This window comes from Tremella mesenterica (genome assembly GCF_000271645.1).
Source record: "Tremella mesenterica DSM 1558 unplaced genomic scaffold TREMEscaffold_7, whole genome shotgun sequence".
Taxonomy (NCBI): Eukaryota; Fungi; Basidiomycota; class Tremellomycetes; order Tremellales; family Tremellaceae; genus Tremella; species Tremella mesenterica.
Window position 1 is genome coordinate 648,565 of NW_006711231.1, and position 17,835 is coordinate 666,399.

A 17,835-nucleotide genomic window follows, 5' to 3' on the forward strand; every position below is an offset into this window, starting at 1 on the left:
GCGAGGCGATGGGAAATGAACACAGATTTTGACTCGGAATGTGATAGAGAAACATCTACATGCAAACAACCATGCATAATGCAATACAAATGCTCGTGAATGATCAAAAGAATCAAAATTGGAATAACAACACTACATCATCAGCTTCCCATCTCTCATCGCCACGAAACAAAAACTCACACCATGGGTTCAAAACTATCGGATAGAGGAAATGACAAGCTGATTGAGCCATAAGTGGTAATATAGCCGTAAAGTTGGTTCTGACATTAACATCTGTTCATATAAACAAAAGGAAAGGGGGATGCTTGACTCACATTCTATAACCCACGGGGACTAAGGAAGAAGCCATGAATGCTACTCCGAGGATTTGAATCCAACTTAAGATCCAAACTGTCCAAAACCGTTTCCACATCAATGGCCATTCTTTGAAGAAATGTGATAATTCGACTTCTTTGATGGTCGACGCCCATTGCATGTTGTATCCTACCAAATGGGCGATTCTGATGTGTAAGCTATTTCCATCGTCGAATGGTACATTCGTCTCAACACGCATCACACTATCATATCGAACCGACAACACTTCACTGATTGATGTGCCTATACTGGGTGGGAGGGGTTTCGTCTTTGATGGAACTGTATGGGTGTATTTACACCATTGTTGATTTGTGAGGCACGAAGGGATTAAGGACAGTGAATCTGGTTGAATATGTTGTGAGGGGCAAGAAGATGGGTACAAAAGGAAAAAACTCACAAGGCAGTGGTGAGATGATAAGACATTCCACAAAAGAAAAAGAAAAAGAAGATGATCCATTTAAAATTCCCAATCAAAGCATTACCCAACGAATTGGTATTGAGACGATATTGGAATATCGCCGATGAAATATTTGATAAACCGCAAAAGATGACGATACAAGTTAAGAAGACTTGCCATGATTCTAAGTAAAAAAGATCTAGATTATCGTTGAATAACCCGATGAGGATCCAGTTGAGCCATGAGAGCAAGAGAGCGCAGGCGATGGCATAGTAGCTACCACGTCAGCTAGACCATCTCGACAAAGAACGTCAGCTAACAGCGTGAATTCACAAAGGGAGATTTGCATAGCAGATTACAGGTGTTGCCCACGAGTCCTGGAGAGGATCGAGGGTGAGAGGGGTAAAGAATGCAGGGGGAGGGGGGGGACAGACATACGATGAGATATAGGCCAAAACGGAAATTTTGCTGTGGAGAGGTATCCCATCGGCCCATACGAATTGATGAAATAACGGAGTGATAGGACCTCGAGTAAACCAATATCTTAATGGTTGAAAAAGGAGTTCCGAGCATCCAAAAGCGTATTTCTGCCAACGATTTAACTGACATTGTAAGCTCAAGACTAGGCAACCCATCTTAACGAAGCCATTGTTCATGTTGAATAATGACAGTTGTAATTGATTTAAAAAAACGAGAGATGGGTGAGTTCTGAAAAGACTAACCTCGTCATCGCAAGTCAAAGAAACACCTTCTTGAAACCCTCCATTAGAATAAGAAGCCCATCTCAAAGACCACCCCTTCATCTGCAATCGTAAAGCCTGATCGAAATCCTCCGACACGTGAGTTTCTGACCAACACTTTGTCAAGCCGTCATCGGGATCGACGAATGCGGCATCTTGGATTGCTCTCCATCGCAAGAATCTGATGTTTTAGCACTTATCCAAACACATGCTAAAGATGGGGAAGGGGAGAACAGTCTTGAGACTCACGCGTTATGCCCTACGAACGGAGCGACCTCGCCATTGGCGGCACAGAAAGAAATAGCGGAGTTGATTCGGATGGTGAATGATGTAATTGCATTTTCGAAATAATGTCCGACGACCTGCATGACGGCTGATTCATGTTGGATTATACCGATATTAGGCGAGCTAGCGAATTCACTATAAAGTAAACATGTGTCATCCAATGACACTAAATTTCACAGAGACCACAGAACGTAAGATCGAATGGAGGGCTGATGTGAATAAGGAATATGTTGCAGGTCGACTTACGAAGCAGCATCTAAGAAACAATCTTCTGGAACCCTAGTATCCGAGTCGATAATCAAGATAATCCCTCCTATTCGTATATTACCAGCAGCCCATGCAATCCCATTAGTTTCATCCAACGCCTTGGCCAAAGCCTCCTCGTAAATCTCCATCTCATCTTCGTCCGTCCATTGCCAAGTTGCTAAAGCCAGTGGATCATCTGCAGGCGGTTCAGGTCGAAGTTCATCCATGATTTCCTCCACACGAAGGGAAAGACGATTTCCAAAGTTCATATTGGATGCCTGTGATTCAGCAAGAATGTCATGCACTGTCATCTCAAGCAGATTATGGGTGATGATATATGAAAAGAAGAAGAACCAACCTTCTTGAAACGACCCTTACGGATATACCCATTCGCGCCGTGCTTGGGTCTGGCCGTCCAGCCGATATTATTCCTGTCATAGTACGCTTTCCGGATTTCTTGTTCTTCTTCGTCCCAGATTTGCATACCATCGTCGTAGATGAAAATGTTGACGGAACCTCCTTGTCTCTCGTAACTGAACCGTCAGCTTTTCCAAGCAAATCTTCGCTTTGACTACTTGGAATATCTGAGAAAGTGCATGAGAATGGAAAGTCAAAGATGCGCAGACTTACGTGGTGATGGCTTTCTTCAAAGATTCTACAGTGGGTATGATGACCCCCTCAAGACCTTCTTTATACACAGGCATCTGGATTGTGATGTGGGGCAAGGTACCGGTCATCCTTGTAGGAGTCTTCCCAGAGTAGTAGGATGAATTTTGGTGACAATGAGCTACTGGCCCGAACGCCTGCCAGAGATTGCCGCAGACACAGATAGAGAAGAACTAAAAGTCAGTGATCACCCAGAGTACGTCCTTTTAGGAAAGTCAAGTTCGGGACAAACGTCACATGTGGAAGTTGATGGCAATGGAAGAAAATGAGAACTGACTATAGCAAGTAGGTAGCCGAATGGCGAAGTCGCCAACAGGGCCATCCGAACGTAAGATCCATCAAGCAAAGATTCCTTGATGAGATTCCCTTAAGTCGTCAATCACAGTTCCTATCGGCGTCTCAGAGACTCACGCATTCCCGAACCAATAAAGACGAAAGTCAATATTATAGCCAAACCCGAAATCAACGGCGCATACAGCATGACCGGTCGTATATCTCTCTTTTCCCATTCTCCCTCTTCCGCACCTATAGCTTCCTCTTCCTTCGTTTTGTCCGACTTTTCTTCTCGTAAACGTTCTTCCAAAGCTGCTTCCCTATCTCTATCATCTTGATCCTCCGCATCGTCACTTTCTTCCATCTCAAGAGCTGCCAGTTCTTGGTATCGACCGGACCATACATATGCGATCATACGTTGTTCGAGAGCCTCGGCAGAAGGGATGAGGGTTTCAACTTCGTCTGCCCAAACTACCAGGCATGACTCATGTCTACAGAAGGCGGCGAACTGATGTTTACGGGCACCGGCGAGATGAGACAATTCGTCGAGAATTTGTATTCGAGTATTGACGTCTAACGTTATCTCAACTGCGTCTTCAGGACATCGGGACATGATAGCTTGAACGACTTTGGATGTGATCTTGATAGCGACTTCGGGGTTGAGAGTACCGATGGCAGAGTCCCATTCTTGAATCCGACGGGCCATCTCTCTTGCTCCTTTGGTCCCAGGTCGGGGTTGAGGGTAAGTTCGAAGTAATCTCTTCTTCATCCTGATATGTCAATTGAGAATCGGTGATAAGACAAAGGAAATGTTGTACTCACCGTATAGATACCAAACCATCAAAGTCTGCATCTCTGAACCATCCCTCTCTCTCGCCTACATGCCACAGATGTCGAGTCATCATGTCGTACCTATCTCTAACTCTTCCACCTTCATCCAACTCCGAGTCGCTGCTCTCCGAGCTGTATGACGAGCCGGAGCTGCTTCGACTAGCCCCAGATTCAGACTCGTCATCAGAGTCGGATCTAGTTGAGGCAGTCTCAGAAAGCTCCCAAGAAGCGCGAGAATCGATATCATCATCATCGATCGTATCCGTCGGGTCGGCCTTCCTCGTAGATGTCTCGGTAGCACGACGGGGTACATGAGGAGCTGGGATACCTTGAGCGTTTGGGACACTAGGGAGGATAGCAGAGGACAGACGTCGAAGGAATGACATGTCGGAAAGTGGAGTCGGAGGGAAGTTGAGGGTGAAAGGAGTCTGGGTTTAGAGAGGTGATAGATAGGTCTGGGACGAAGCTGTCATCAAAGAGAAAGCATTGTAAGATGAGATCGCAGTCCAGGCTGCTAGTATGAATGTTCACGGAAACAAGAGGTCAATATTTCCAAGATGACAGAGAAGTCGAAACTGGTCAGTAAGAAATGGATAGTATAAACCCTGACCCGAGCCGATGTCATGACCTTGGGGCGACTATGGGATAAGCCCTGAGTTAACTGGCAGAGAAAGAGGAGGAAGGGTGGTGACTGACCCCAGGGTCTGTGGATCTGTGGAGGGATCGACGACCGGAAAGCATGCTCATTTCCGGTACCGGGATAGGTACGACTGTAGAGCTGTAGCCCCTGGCTGCTTGGAAGGTATGATACTTAGTTGAGGGGAAAGAGGGAAGTGAGAGACGCAAGGGAAATGGCGAGAACAATTTCCACCACTTTTTTTCCGCTTTCGGCGATTTAGACTGAATTTCCTCTTGTCTTCCACCAACCTCCACTTTATCACCATCCTCACTCTTCTACTTCCTAGTCTTCCTGCTCTCGCTCTCGTCCTCTCGTGGTACCCGTGGTGGTACTCACCAACACCTCCCAGGTATACCAGGCACTGGCGCACTGGGACGATGAAATCGCACTCCGTTGCCGGCGGTTTCCTGACTTCTGACTTGTTTGATGTTCACTCACAACAGCATTTTTCTCAAGCTTGACCCGGACTGTGCTGAGAAATGAAGCAAAGATGACAGTCACAGGGAGACTACAACTGCAACTACACACGGAGGGGTGAACAATAAACAACAATCATCAGTAAGTCGATCATTCTTTTATTCTTTGCCAAAAAGCTGACTTTGTTATCAGAGAAATCCCTACACGACTCCACCCATCTTCCCATCATGGGTATCTTCTCTCGCAAGCCCAAGCCGGCTTTCGAGCCACCAGAAGTACCCATGGCTGAAGTTTCTCATTCAAGAAGGATATCTCAACAGCTGAACTCCAATCGTCGTCGTAGCTCACTCTTCCCTTCCTTCTTCCATGCCACCTCCGAAGCACCTCCAGAAATGGATTCTGTCACTGGTCTGCCTCTCGTGCACGGTGTCCAACAATCCACCTTTCTCGGTCGGAAAATGTCATCAACTCTCATACCTGCTTTCGTACGAAAGGCCAGTCTCGCGGCTGCTCATAGAGACTCTGATCCTGGACATTTACGATTGGGAGAGACAAACGGTTTAGTACGAGAAACAATGACGGATGCTTTTTATCGATCACGCCTGACCTTGGACGCAGTGAGCGATGAGGAGGAAGATGATGGACTTTGGGGTGAAAAGGCTTCTCGGACTCTATCGAGAAAGAGCTTCACATCAGCTCCGTCTACGGATACTTTTTCTATTGAACTTGGATGGCAATCTGGACCGCCGAGAAACAAGCGAAAGAAGGAAGAGAAAATTGACCAGAAGAAGAAACACACTCGACATTCTTCTTCACATAAACGACATCGACATCGCCGAGTGGTACGTGAAATGGATCAGAACTTGGATACTTTCAATGCCTTTTCTCAAAATGGTCTTACTCCTCTCACCCGTTCACCGGTCAATTCGACAAACGTTTCCGAATCATCACTACCCCTCTCCACACACCAATACCCTGTCCTTCAACCTACATCGTCCGACCTCATTCTCTCACCGTCGGACAAACCGCGTGCTGTACCAGTTGGCGATGGGTTCGACGCTCTCGACGTCATGGCAGATCATATCTTCCGAATAGGGGTGGAACGTAAACAGTGGTTTAAAGTGCCTCGAATAGGAACCAGACGTACGGTTGGTACCGGACTGACCATTAGAGCCAAGGCTGGACTATACCGTACTTTCCCTGTAAACTACGAAGCTCTTGACGAGTTCGAAGAAGCTATCACCAGATTGAACCCGGAGATCGCTATCAAGATCAAGTCAGAGATCGTCTCAGATATTCTTGCTACCTACATTGATCCTTTCCCCTCTTCCACAGAATTGGTGATCGACGCGGATACACGTATTCAGATACTGGATGAGATTCCTCATCTTGCTAGAGCACGGAAACATCAGTATGCAGCTTTTGTGAGATCCGAAGGCGTTTTGGTCGTATGGGCGGATCATGTGGAGAGTGTCATACCTGCAGCAGAGGCATTGGAGGAGGCTCTGATTCAGTTCATATGGAGAGGCGAAGAGGAGAATGAGAAGATCTTGGCTGATCTGCATCGGGAAGAAAAAGAGATGGCTCTAATTTCTGGAGAAGATGTGCCAACAGAGGAAACTGGAATTGACCCTGAGGATATAGTGATGAGGAGATTAAAGAAGGAATGGAAGGAGAGACCGGTCGTACTTCTTGCACCATTGACGGACGGACTCGCAATCATCGTCACGATGTCATTGATCGCCTTGGGTGCCCGTGGGTTGTTTCTCAACTTTGAACCGTGGTGGAGGTTAACTCTCGCAGGTACTTTGGTTAAGGAATATATCCTTGATGGACAAGCGGCTCGTTTTGCCTTGCTGGTCTTCGCTTTACCCCTTTTCTGCATCTCATCTTTTGCATGTAACTGCTTAGTTGGCTCTATCGTGAGTCGAGTTGAAGCTTCTCATTCCTGATGCTCCAATATCTTCCCTCACTCTGACATGGCTGGAACGAGAAGTTTGTTCTTCGGGCATAGTTAAAACCTCCCCTCCAGATGTCACCTGAGGTATATTCGTTGGACGCCACTGACGACAGATGCAAACCCTCGGTCCTGTCCGTCAAGTTCATCAGAAATCACGTTACTTCTCCGGCATCGCTCCCAAACGAACCATGGGTGAACTTGCCCATGTCACTGTCCAATTACCCGTTTACAAAGAATCTCTCGAAGACGTTATCATGCCCACTGTCGAATCGCTCAAAAAGGCGGTCACGACATACGAACGTCAAGGAGGATCCGTCTCTATCCTAGTATGTGACGATGGTCTTCAACTGTTACCACAAAAAGAAGCCGAACGTCGACGACGATATTACTTTGATAATAATATCGCATATGTCGCTCGACCAGGACATAACGTTAATGGGTTCATTCGAAAAGGTCGATTTAAAAAAGCGGGTAATATGAATTTCGCTAATGCTTTATCACTCCGTGTGGAGGAGATAATGGATGATTTACGACCCGATGCTCAAACTGCTAAATCAATGAGGGATCCTGAACAATTTTGGAACGATGTGGATGAAAATGGGGTATATGAAACGGCTTTAAAACAAGCTTTAGATGAATCGAATGGGAAAGCTTGGGCAGCTGGGAATATAAGGATAGGTAGTACTTTACTCATCATTGATTCGGATACAAGAGTACCTGAAGATTGTTTTGCGGATGCTGTGAGTGAAATGGCGGAAAGTCCTGATGTGGCCATTATTCAACATATGAGTGGAGTGATGCAAGTGGCACATCATTTCTTCGAAAATGGAGTTGCACATTTTACGAAGGGTATACAACATGCTATTTCGTATGTTTGCGCGAGTGGGGAGGGTGAGTGCTTGTTCTACTTCTTCTCTCACCTCTCACTCCGTCTTGGACCAGGCTCGCTGTCTTCTTCTTCCTCTCCCTCATCATCCCCGTCCTCTTCTTCTCCTTCGTCTTCTTCCCCCTTTTGGTTTTATATTCTAAGTCCATCGTCTACTTTGATGATCTCATGGATGAAGTGGGATAAGTGAATCTAGAGGGAAGACCAGAATGAAAGACGAAGGGTTTGAACAGATTCAAGATCTCAAACTCACCATCAGTCGCTCCATTCGTAGGTCACAACGCTTTCCTTCGTTGGTCAGCACTTCAAGAATGCATGTTCGTCGATCCAGACGATGGTGTGAAGAAGATCTGGTCGGAAGATCATGTCTCGGAAGACTTTCAAATTGCCGTCACTCTTCAGATCAAGGGGTATGTGGTTAGATGGGCTACCTATAGCAAGGGAGATTTTCAAGAAGGTGTCAGTTTGACTTGTGATGATGAGATGAATCGCTGGCAAAAATATGCATATGGATGTTCGTGAGTGCCCTCCTCCTCTCTCATCTCTCAACTATCCTCATCTTTCTTCAATATCAAAAGTCACCTCACCAGATAATGGTCCATTGTGGTTCTCCCCTTCTTTAGCACTTCAGACTGACGACCCTCCGTTGTAGCTGTTATATTCCTATCAAGCTGGATTGAAGAAACGTCAGTTGACACTTAGTGAACTCCTTTTCCACCCTCTCCAACAAGTCCTCCGTAAAGGTCCTATCACACCTCTCTTCCATCAATTCATGTGGTCCAACATCCCCATTCATTCGAAATTCACCATCTCCGCATATATGTTTTCTTATTGGGCTATATCGTGCGCTTGGATACTGTCAGTGGGTAATTACGCTATAATGGGATTTGATCTTCCCGTGGACGCTTATTGTGAGTGACCATTTGAACCATTCTTTCAAGATAAGAATATACCGGACACCTACTAGTTGTCTCTGGGGCTGAGCCATTCAAGTTGACCGCGGGGGTAGAGGGAGCAGGATGGTTGTGGACAGAACTAATGTATAGATTTACCTTCTTGGCAAGTCACCTTCGTTTGTATTATCTTATTCGTGGGATTGTGTAATGTGGCTTTTATCACTTTACGATATCGACTCAAGTTACCTGATTGTTCGACCGACGCGATCAATCAGATCAAATGGATTCGTGAGTGGTCACTTCTCTCCCCCGCGAGTTCCCCATATCTCTCTTCAAAGTGAAGGAAATGTACACGATGAATTGTTAAAGAACTACTTGGCTGAAATACAGCATTCTTCGCAATATTCTTCACAGGGATGTCGATGCCTATGAGCTTCGCCCTCGTTTCCCATGCGATAGGCTACAACATGACTTGGTCGACGACTGTTAAAAGTGTCGAAAAGAGTAATTTCTTTTTACAATTGCCTTTGATTTGGAAACGGTTTTGGCCACAGTTGGTATTCTTCACTATCGTCATTGTGAGTTTGTCTCTCAAAAAAAAAATCTTAACTTTCTTTTCCCCCATAACAACCGGCCGTACCTCCCTTCGATGTCCCCTGTGGATCTTCAAAGGAGGTGCTCCCCGATTTGAGAGCGTGTCAGAAGCGGCAATCAACGTGTCAGGAGTTTAAGGAGACAGTGAAAATAGTCATACAAGTGACAATACTGACCCACAGGTCGGAGTCATCATCACATCCACTTCTGTCGTCCCACCTGGATACCGAGTTGGTTCTTTGGAAGTATGGATTCCTATAAGTCTTATAGCTGGTTCTCATATCCTCTGGCCATTTGTGTTGAACCCTTGGTTCTTATCTTTCTCTGTGAGTTTTGGTTTCCATCCCGACCCACTTCTAATCATCTCGTCAATGACAACCTTCCCTTCCATGTTGCCATCTACTTCTTTGAGCGTCATGAAATCTCGTCAAGTGACCATGGCTGACCGTCAGTTCTAAATGTCACACACTCCTGGATAACAATCCCCCCTTCCCCTCCTCTGTTCCAAAGACATGGATTCATTAGCATTGGATTGGTATAGCATTGTTGTATACTCTAGACCCTTCATGGCTTGCTGTTTGGTGCAATGGTGTGTGATGTGTGAGATGCATAGAATCATGAGCGTTGCTCGTACTTGTACGTCACGCCACGTTCTAATCTCGTCACCGATTAGAGTTTAGTTTTAGCAGATCGAGACCAGATCGTCGGTGCCTTACTCGTAAGCAAAGACGCCCAAAGATGTGATCGGAAGCGCGAATCCATCTCAACCCGATATCTCGGAACCTCTTTCCGGACCTCCACCCTCATCTTCGTCCACTAAACCAAAAATCAAACTTTTTTCTCTTTTCTTTCTCTCACAACTCAAACAACACCTCAGTGTATCCTACTGCTACATATCCCTCACTCATCGCGCATCTTGGTATCAAGTTCAAAAAACAAGTCAAAAAAAACATCTTCCAAAATGACAATCGAAACTCATGTCATAGACCGTGCGACCGACTCGGCCCTCTTCTCTCCTCTTCAAGTAGGAGCAATGTCACTCTCTCATCGTATCGTTCACGCTCCTATGGGACGTGGAAGAGGTAGAGAATCAGAGAACGTACCTGGTACTTATGTACCTTGGGAGATTGAAGCTAAATATTATATTCAACGTGCTACTCCTGGTGGAATGTTGATAACTTCTGCTCTTCCTATCAGTGAAGAAGCTAAGGGTGGTTCTTTCGTAGGTGGACCTGCTATGTATACGGAGGATCAGAAATTAGCTTGGAAGAAAGTTTTGACGGAGATCAAAAAGACTGGAGCTGTTATGGTTGCTCAAAGTGAGTTATATCACAATTTCATTTCTTCTAAGGGGTTCTTATCCTCGTACACCTGTTCATATCTCACCGCTGGCCGAGGAGGAGGGGATTCAATTTTCCTAGCCTGAGGAAATCATCCTTGTCACTTCCAGCAGAGAGAGTAAGATCGTAATGATATCATCACCTGGCTCGATGAATCGCACGGGCGTGTACATCCCATCTACTCGGGTAGTTGTTCGACGTGAGAATATCAAACTCAACAATCTGTTTGGTACATCCCATCCTTGGTGTCATCAGTGATAAAGCTAGTAGAAGAAGAGACAGGATCAAAAAAAAAAACATATCTGACACATAGTCTGGCACGGAGGTCGTACATCTGGACATGGAAAATTACCCTGTGTATCAAGTTCCGCCACTAGGATCGAATACAACCCTCGTACAAAGCAACCGAACCCGCCACCTAGGGAGATGACGGTGGAAGATATCAAGAGGACCATTGCGGATTTCGCTAGGTCTGCTAGGCTGGCTATTGATGCTGGTTTTGAAGGTGTTGAGGTTCAGTGAGTTGTTTTGTTTTGTCTCTTCTTCTGTTCTCTGACCCTCACAATCCTGGTCGGAATGGGTATCCCAGAAGATCGACTATTTCGTATTTAGCGGAATGGTTAATGGTTGGAATTTAATTTCACGAGCAACGAGGAATCCTGGGTAATCTCGGACAAGTTGTATCGTTACTTCAACAGGAGGAAAGAGGGTTATGAGAAGAGTTTGAAGAGAAAACCATTGCTTACATACAGCGGCGCTAATGGTTATCGTATGTCAACTTTCGTATACGTCTACCTCCCCTGATGTCATTCAAATCATAGCTAAGAATCATTCGCTACTCAAGTGGCATAGGAAGTGTATAAATAGGACGCTAATCGCTCAGTATGCGATCAATTCCTTCATGATAACATTAACCGTCGCACGGACGAATACGGAGGTTCTATCGAGAACAGGAACAGATTCGTACTTGAAATGGTTGATGCTATCTGCGCTGAGATTGGTTCTGACAGATTCGGACTGTGAGTGGAGTTATTATTTCCTCCTCTTCTACACTGTCTTTTCTCTCTACGACCCTTATCTCCTCTCTCTCTATAATCTCTTCCCTTTTTCCTTTTCACGTATGTTCCACTCTTCTTGTTCCCCTCATATCCCCTCCCTCCCCCCTCAGGTCTTCCTCATCTAGGATCATCTCTGTCTCTCCATACCATTCATCCCATCGTCAACAAAGTACAGACTCAATGATGGTTTGGATAGAATCCATGGTTCAAGCAATGTGAGAATAACATCACGACTTGAACTAACCTACAGCCGTCTGGCACCATACGGTTTCTTCAACGAATGTAAAGGTTCCGACCGTGTAGCTCAATGGACAAAACTCTGTACCGAACTTCGTTCCCGGAACCTTGCCTACGTGTCATTCATGGAAGCTAGATACGACGAATTTTTAGGTCAAAAAGAGAAACTAGCGGCTTTAGGTCAAACTTTGAATTCTGATGATTTCGGTTCTCCGGAAGAACAATCTTTACCTACTATCGCACCTTTCCGCGCTGCTTTGGGTGGTAAGGAAGGTACGAAAGTTATGGTTGCAGGTGGATATGATACGGAGAATTGTTGGGGTGCCGTTGAGAGTGGGGTGGGTGGTGTTTTTATTTTTGTCTTTTCCTTCTTTTTCTCTTTTCCCTCTGTCTCATTTGTCTTTTCTCTGCTCTCATTTGTCTTTCCTCTGTTCTCCCTTCTTTTCGTTTGGCTCATTTGGATGTTGAGATGAGTTCCGTCATATCGGAATCTCTGTTCCTCCTTTCGTCCTCTTCAATTACCATCTTTTCCCAAGCATTCCTTAATATGGTTCTTGACGAGAATAACTGGATCTTTTCAAACTACTGCCATTGTGTAGGAAATACAAAGCCTGCGATGACTACCGTGGAAATGGAAGAGTAGTAGTAGGATGAAAGCTGATCATGTAGCTCACGGATATGATCGCATACGGAAGATACTTTGTGAGTTTCATTCTATCCCTCAAGATGAATGTCCAAACTAACGATCAGACTTCTAACCCTGATGTCAGTCCTTTATCCATTCTCATCTTTCTCTTTTTTTTTCTCTCACATTTATCCTCTCTCTGTATATCCATACGTCCCTCTCAGTCCCTTATGGGGTTACCTCTCTCCGCTTGCTATTTATATATAATATCAAAATATCTCGTACAGAGATACCTCGACTGGGACCATCTAAAGTGGTGGTCAAATACGGATTCCATCCAACAAATGGTCATTGAGAAAACCAACAACTACACAAAGCCTCGTATGGAGAGAAGATCACGGAGTACGAAGATAAAAACTTCAACTGACTTAAACAGTTAGTCTATCGTATCAGACATCAACTACCTTTAGTAAAATACATCAGACCTTTATTCTACACTTACCCTAAAGGACAACCAGAAGCTGGTTATACGACTTTCGCACCTCATGAATCTAATTTGAAAACCGAAGAGGATAAAGAGTTGTATGCTATTCAACAGAAAAATGGGATTTCTTTAGTAGAGAATGGTTGGCAATTGTCACAGGATGGTGTTCAGTGAGTCTTCTCTCTCCTCTTACATATCATTCGTTTTGTCTCTTCGACTTTTATTTCTTCGTCTATCATCAAATCCAATATATAAATGTATATAACTCAGAGTTGGCTCGAGTGTTGTTGAATCTTGATGGCGGAAGAGGGTCGTATTCCTACATTGATAGGAGATTACTCTCTTTCATATGACAATAGATCGTTTAGGTGATATGACGGATTCGGTTCAGAGGAGAAGCAGGAGAAGTGGAAGATAGATTTGATGCTGATGTATTAGGATGGGAGAAATCTTCGTATAAGCCTTTCTCCATTCACATCATATCTGGACGGTTATCGTTCAGTCAATCTGAAAAATCATCTTTCAGCTCATTCCATCATTCTCGCTAGTCATGCTGGAGAATATCTTGATCATCTTTACTTTTTTTGGTTGTTTCTTTTTCACATAGATCGTGTTAGATTGTTTTAGATTGGATCTTGGATGCATTATTTTGTCCTTGATACTATTTCCATTAACTTACTCCACTTCCATCTCTTCCACACTCGCTCCATCGTGATTGATATTCTCAACTGCCCGATTGACAGGAGGAGAGAAAGGTTCGCTCCACTGTTTATCAGCTTGATTTCCTATCCATCTCTCAAACCCTCTCTCGTACCCTTGTTTTTCCTTCTCCAATCACCCATTGTTTGACATTTTCCACAGGGTTATCCTAGGTCGACACGTTCTACGTGAGAAACAACAGGAACACTCTGGAAAGATGTTGAACTATGGGTGACTGAAAAAGGAAAGCTTGGTAAGAAAAAGACGGAGATCTTTGGAGGAACCTGAGAGATGGAAGTATCAAGGGGTTATCTGCGAAGGAAGTGACACAAAACACCTCACGCACCTTTGGGAATTGTCTTTTATACAAATTCATACAAACCGTATCCATCTGTCCCACAGGTCCATCGAAATGAGCTTTAAAATATCCATGTGTACCTAAAGGTTCTTGAACATGACCTACTCTTCCATATTTCGTATGTAATTCTATAGCTTTGAACCAATCCACATCTTCTCTATTGAAAAACATATATCTTATCGTAGCAGTTTTCTTATGTACTTTGAACGGATGACCAGTGAGAACGATTCTTTTAGCTATGATACGTGTAGGATCTGGGGATAAGAAATTTCCCATAGCTATTAATTCCGGCATATGACCTTTTCTTTCTTCTTCGTTACTAGATTCACTTTCATCATCTTCACTATCATCCTCGTTTTGTGAATCTCCGTGATGAACAGAATTTGTAGTTGCGTGAGCGTTCGGATGGGAAGAAACGGAAGGATCTCGGATAAGTAAACACGGGATTTTCCCAAATACCACAGGACCGAAAGTCGTCAATACCGTCGCTGTACCTGGTCGAAGGAATCTTTCCGATTTATGTACGTTGTTGATACCTTTACCACCACCTCGGACATGTTGTGAGAAAAGTGGACGGATGATATATCGTCTTGGTCCGACGCAAAGGATCAGAGGATCTTTAGCACGGACAGGAGCGGTGTATTCGGTATTTCTCTGTACGACGAAATGCAGGACGGATTGTTTGTGTTCATGTCGAAGAAGACCATGGACTATGAAGGGAAGTCGGGGATTGTGATGATCCATGATGGAGCGGGGAACGTTTTTGAGAATGAGAGTGACTCGGGTTCCTGGCTAAAAGTGAGTCAGAAATGCACACCGAAAGAAGGTCCACTTCTGCTCATCTCAAAACGCTCCACAACTAAACAAAATCTGGCACAGATGGGAATGGATGAAAGCCGATGGAACGGTATCCAAACACGTATGTCAAAGACGAGTCGAATTGACACATGGTATGAAAAGATAAGGGAGCGATATAATCCGCAACTCACTCTAACCCCCTCCTCTCTCGCCTCCCTCTCCATCCTCTTTCGAGTGGCGGCGTAATTTTCGAACTGAAATATCCGCGCATAATCAATCGGCAGACTTTCGTAAGGATCCCAAGGACTGGTTCGGAAACTCTTCAGACCTCTGTATCTCTGAAATCGCGTCCGTGCGGGGATATGACGAGGAGTGTCAATTTCGTCCGGGAATAACATATCTTCTTGTTGAGCTTTCTCTCTTCGTTTGAGATATGCTGCATATCTGTATGGGTCAACTCAATACTTCTACCTGACAGGGAGTCGTCATCAGAGACCCCACTATCAATCTACCTGAGAGAATGGAAAGCTCCAGCTTCACATCTCGGCTATTGATCAGAGCTGAAGATTACGGAGGAGATCATCACTTTGGCAGGGGGTATTCTATAGTCACTTTGGCAGAGGGTATTCGATAGAACCGAGAATCCTACTCACTCTTGTTCTTCTTGCTCAGGGTCTAAATCTTTATGTATCTCTCCCCGTCTCGAATCCATCTCTATCTCCTCCGTTTCCTCCTCTTCTTCCACCACATTGCCATCTTGCTCCGACCCGCCATCTTCCCCCTCTTCTCCATCCATTTCCTCGTCTTCTTCTTCATCACCATCTTCGTCCTCGTCATCTTCGTCAGCTATCCAAGCCGCTTGATACGCGCTTGTTCCTTTGGGTACCCTCTTCGTACGTTTATCACCATTTTCGAACATACCCTGTGCCATATCTTCTTCGGTCGGCCATGTTTGCTCGTTGGCCATCAAATCTGGAGTGTTGGTTGATACCAAATCGTCCGCTTCTTCACTCGGCACTGACAGAGGATCGGGGGTGATATCGATTGCCATGTCTGGTTTCTGATGTGGTCTAGCTGCTAGGGTCAATTGAGAAGGAGGAGCGGGAATGATCTTCTTGTCAGCTTTGTCTACAAGTCCACTTCACGCAGTACGGGACGATGTGTACAGTTTGTATTGACTTACAGCTTCCACTTGGAAATCTCCTTTACCAGGAATATGAACTAATCGTTCAGAGCTCAAACACCCTCCTCTGATTGTCCCGGTGATCTCCAGTCTTCCCTGTTCCTCCCCATCCGTACCTTCCAGAGTGGATGGAGTCCATCGGACAGCAGTACTACCCTCAGCTACGAGATACGCTCTTCCCGTATCGACTCTCTTGCCACCGGGTGCCGCTTCACACAGAGCCCGAGCTAAGAGGGCAGCTTCGGAGGGAGTGTCAGAGGAGTATATCTTATCCACTGCCGGGAAGAAATATCGAGTGAATGAGAGAAGAGATTTATGTACAAGATTTCTGGTTGATGGTGTGAGGGATTGATCTTCGGGTGACTAAAGAGTCAGTATATTCGTCTTCCACTGCTCAAATTGCGCACACAGGAAGGGGGGATAAGGATCGAGAGGGTAGGTAGTCGAATAAGAGAGAGGTAGCCCGCGAGGAGGGGTGGGGGGTAAGAGTATCTAAAACATACCTGAACACAAGTAACAACCTCCACACCTCCTGCTTGTCCTTGTAAACACCTCAAAACCCCTTCTCCTTCCAATTGTACCTCATCCTTACTACTCAAAAGTAAAACAACGTAATCGCTAACCAAAGCAGCGTCCAAACTGGCATAAACGTCAAGTGAAGGTAAAAGATTGATTTGTAAAATAGTTTTAAACCTTGGAGCTCTAATCATATAACTTCCAATTTCTCCATTCCCACCTTTTTGTGTCACATCTATCTCTTGTGATATATTTTCAAATTCATCTTCATGTAATCCCAAAACGGGTAAAAAACCTTTCAACCATCTTAAAGTAGATACACCAATCGGAGAGTTTTTAGAGTTTTGATTATGTTGTGAGGGGGAATAAGGAAGAAGAGGAATAACAGAAATGATCCTAGGTACTCCTATACCATTACTGGACGTAGAGAAAAATCGGATATTATCGATGACTTCTTTAGCTTTTAAAGATCTTTTTTGAGCGTTGGCGTTGGTACGAGCTTTTTTGGTTTGTGATTGTGATTGAGATTGTTTAGAAGGTCGGGTAGTGGGGAGTGAGGATGGAGCGGGTTTACCTTTAGCAGCTGATTTGATTGAACCTTTTGTAGAGTGACGGGATTTAAAAGATTTGTTAGTCTAGTATGGGTTAGCTTCACGACGGGTAGGTTGGATCAGCAAGCTTTATATAAACGGTAAAATTACCAAGTATCATGTATGAATAAGATGAATTCTGGGTAACAAGGGGGTCAAAGACGATATAAATCGATGCAAAAGGGAATGGGTATTCGGAGAAGGGGGAGGGAAAGAGGCATGAGTGGAAAGGGAAGAGAAAGTTCGGATTTCGAACTCACTTGTTTGAGAGTTGACCTATGATGATGATCTGCCGGTGCCATCTTGTCTACGACTATCACTATATCGTCCAGAGTTCGCTTGTATGTGAACCTGCTCTCTGTGCCGATGGTTATAACGTCTATGAAAAGTGAGACGGCGACGAAAACTTTTGAAATTCTGTTCACCTGTCAATGCGGGGCTCCGCTTTCTTTCTCCACCCGGGGGCGTCGACTCACTACACTACTACTACCTGACTACTCTACGAGTAGAGAAAGATGATCATGGGTGGTGGATGATGCATGTACCGTGCAGCAGAGGAAGACAGTGCGAGTACTTGTAACATGTGGAACGTGCAACACATGATTCATGCAAGATGAGCAGTGGGGAAGATTGTATGTTGATTGAACTGTTCTGGGACATAGCCAATATCAGTTGTTGGGTATGTAAATGCTAGGTATGTTTTTCTTCCCTTCGTCCCTTCTT

At 44.8% G+C, this 17,835-nt stretch overlaps 4 protein-coding genes across 4 annotated transcripts; 2 read left to right on the plus strand and 2 right to left on the minus strand.

Moving 5' to 3' along the window:
• Nucleotides 1-112: 112 nt before the first annotated feature.
• TREMEDRAFT_31854 (uncharacterized protein) lies at nt 113-3,667 on the minus strand (the record flags this gene model as incomplete). Its single annotated transcript, XM_007005239.1, has 12 exons — nt 113-260; nt 315-500; nt 752-1,027; nt 1,190-1,353; nt 1,474-1,672; nt 1,741-1,911; nt 2,023-2,300; nt 2,381-2,555; nt 2,653-2,861; nt 2,966-3,054; nt 3,100-3,273; nt 3,355-3,667. 12 exons carry the CDS (start codon nt 3,665-3,667, stop codon nt 113-115), a joined length of 2,382 nt encoding a protein of 793 aa, XP_007005301.1.
• A 2,369-nt stretch (nt 3,668-6,036) lies between these two features.
• On the plus strand, nt 6,037-9,550 carry TREMEDRAFT_11927 (uncharacterized protein; the record flags this gene model as incomplete). The annotated part of the gene is made up of 8 exons (XM_007005194.1): nt 6,037-6,643; nt 6,692-6,810; nt 6,962-7,739; nt 7,994-8,252; nt 8,437-8,645; nt 8,781-8,918; nt 9,021-9,208; nt 9,407-9,550. Coding segments are annotated over 8 exons (2,442 nt in total), but the record flags the coding sequence as incomplete, so codon positions are not given.
• A 635-nt stretch (nt 9,551-10,185) lies between these two features.
• TREMEDRAFT_31883 (uncharacterized protein) lies at nt 10,186-13,142 on the plus strand (the record flags this gene model as incomplete). The annotated part of the gene is made up of 8 exons (XM_007005244.1): nt 10,186-10,543; nt 10,878-11,082; nt 11,317-11,333; nt 11,448-11,583; nt 11,873-12,197; nt 12,529-12,561; nt 12,610-12,624; nt 12,921-13,142. The coding sequence occupies 8 exons, from the start codon at nt 10,186-10,188 to the stop codon at nt 13,140-13,142; spliced, it is 1,311 nt and encodes a 436-aa protein (XP_007005306.1).
• Nucleotides 13,143-13,594: 452 nt separating this feature from the next.
• On the minus strand, nt 13,595-17,484 carry TREMEDRAFT_74147 (uncharacterized protein). The gene is made up of 7 exons (XM_007005512.1): nt 17,373-17,484; nt 16,510-17,157; nt 16,007-16,369; nt 15,477-15,934; nt 15,015-15,267; nt 14,014-14,817; nt 13,595-13,733 (listed from the first exon to the last, which is right to left on the minus strand). Exons 1-7 carry the CDS (start codon nt 17,412-17,414, stop codon nt 13,644-13,646), a joined length of 2,658 nt encoding a protein of 885 aa, XP_007005574.1. The 5' UTR covers nt 17,415-17,484; the 3' UTR covers nt 13,595-13,643.
• Between the last annotated feature and the right edge of the window lie 351 nt (nt 17,485-17,835).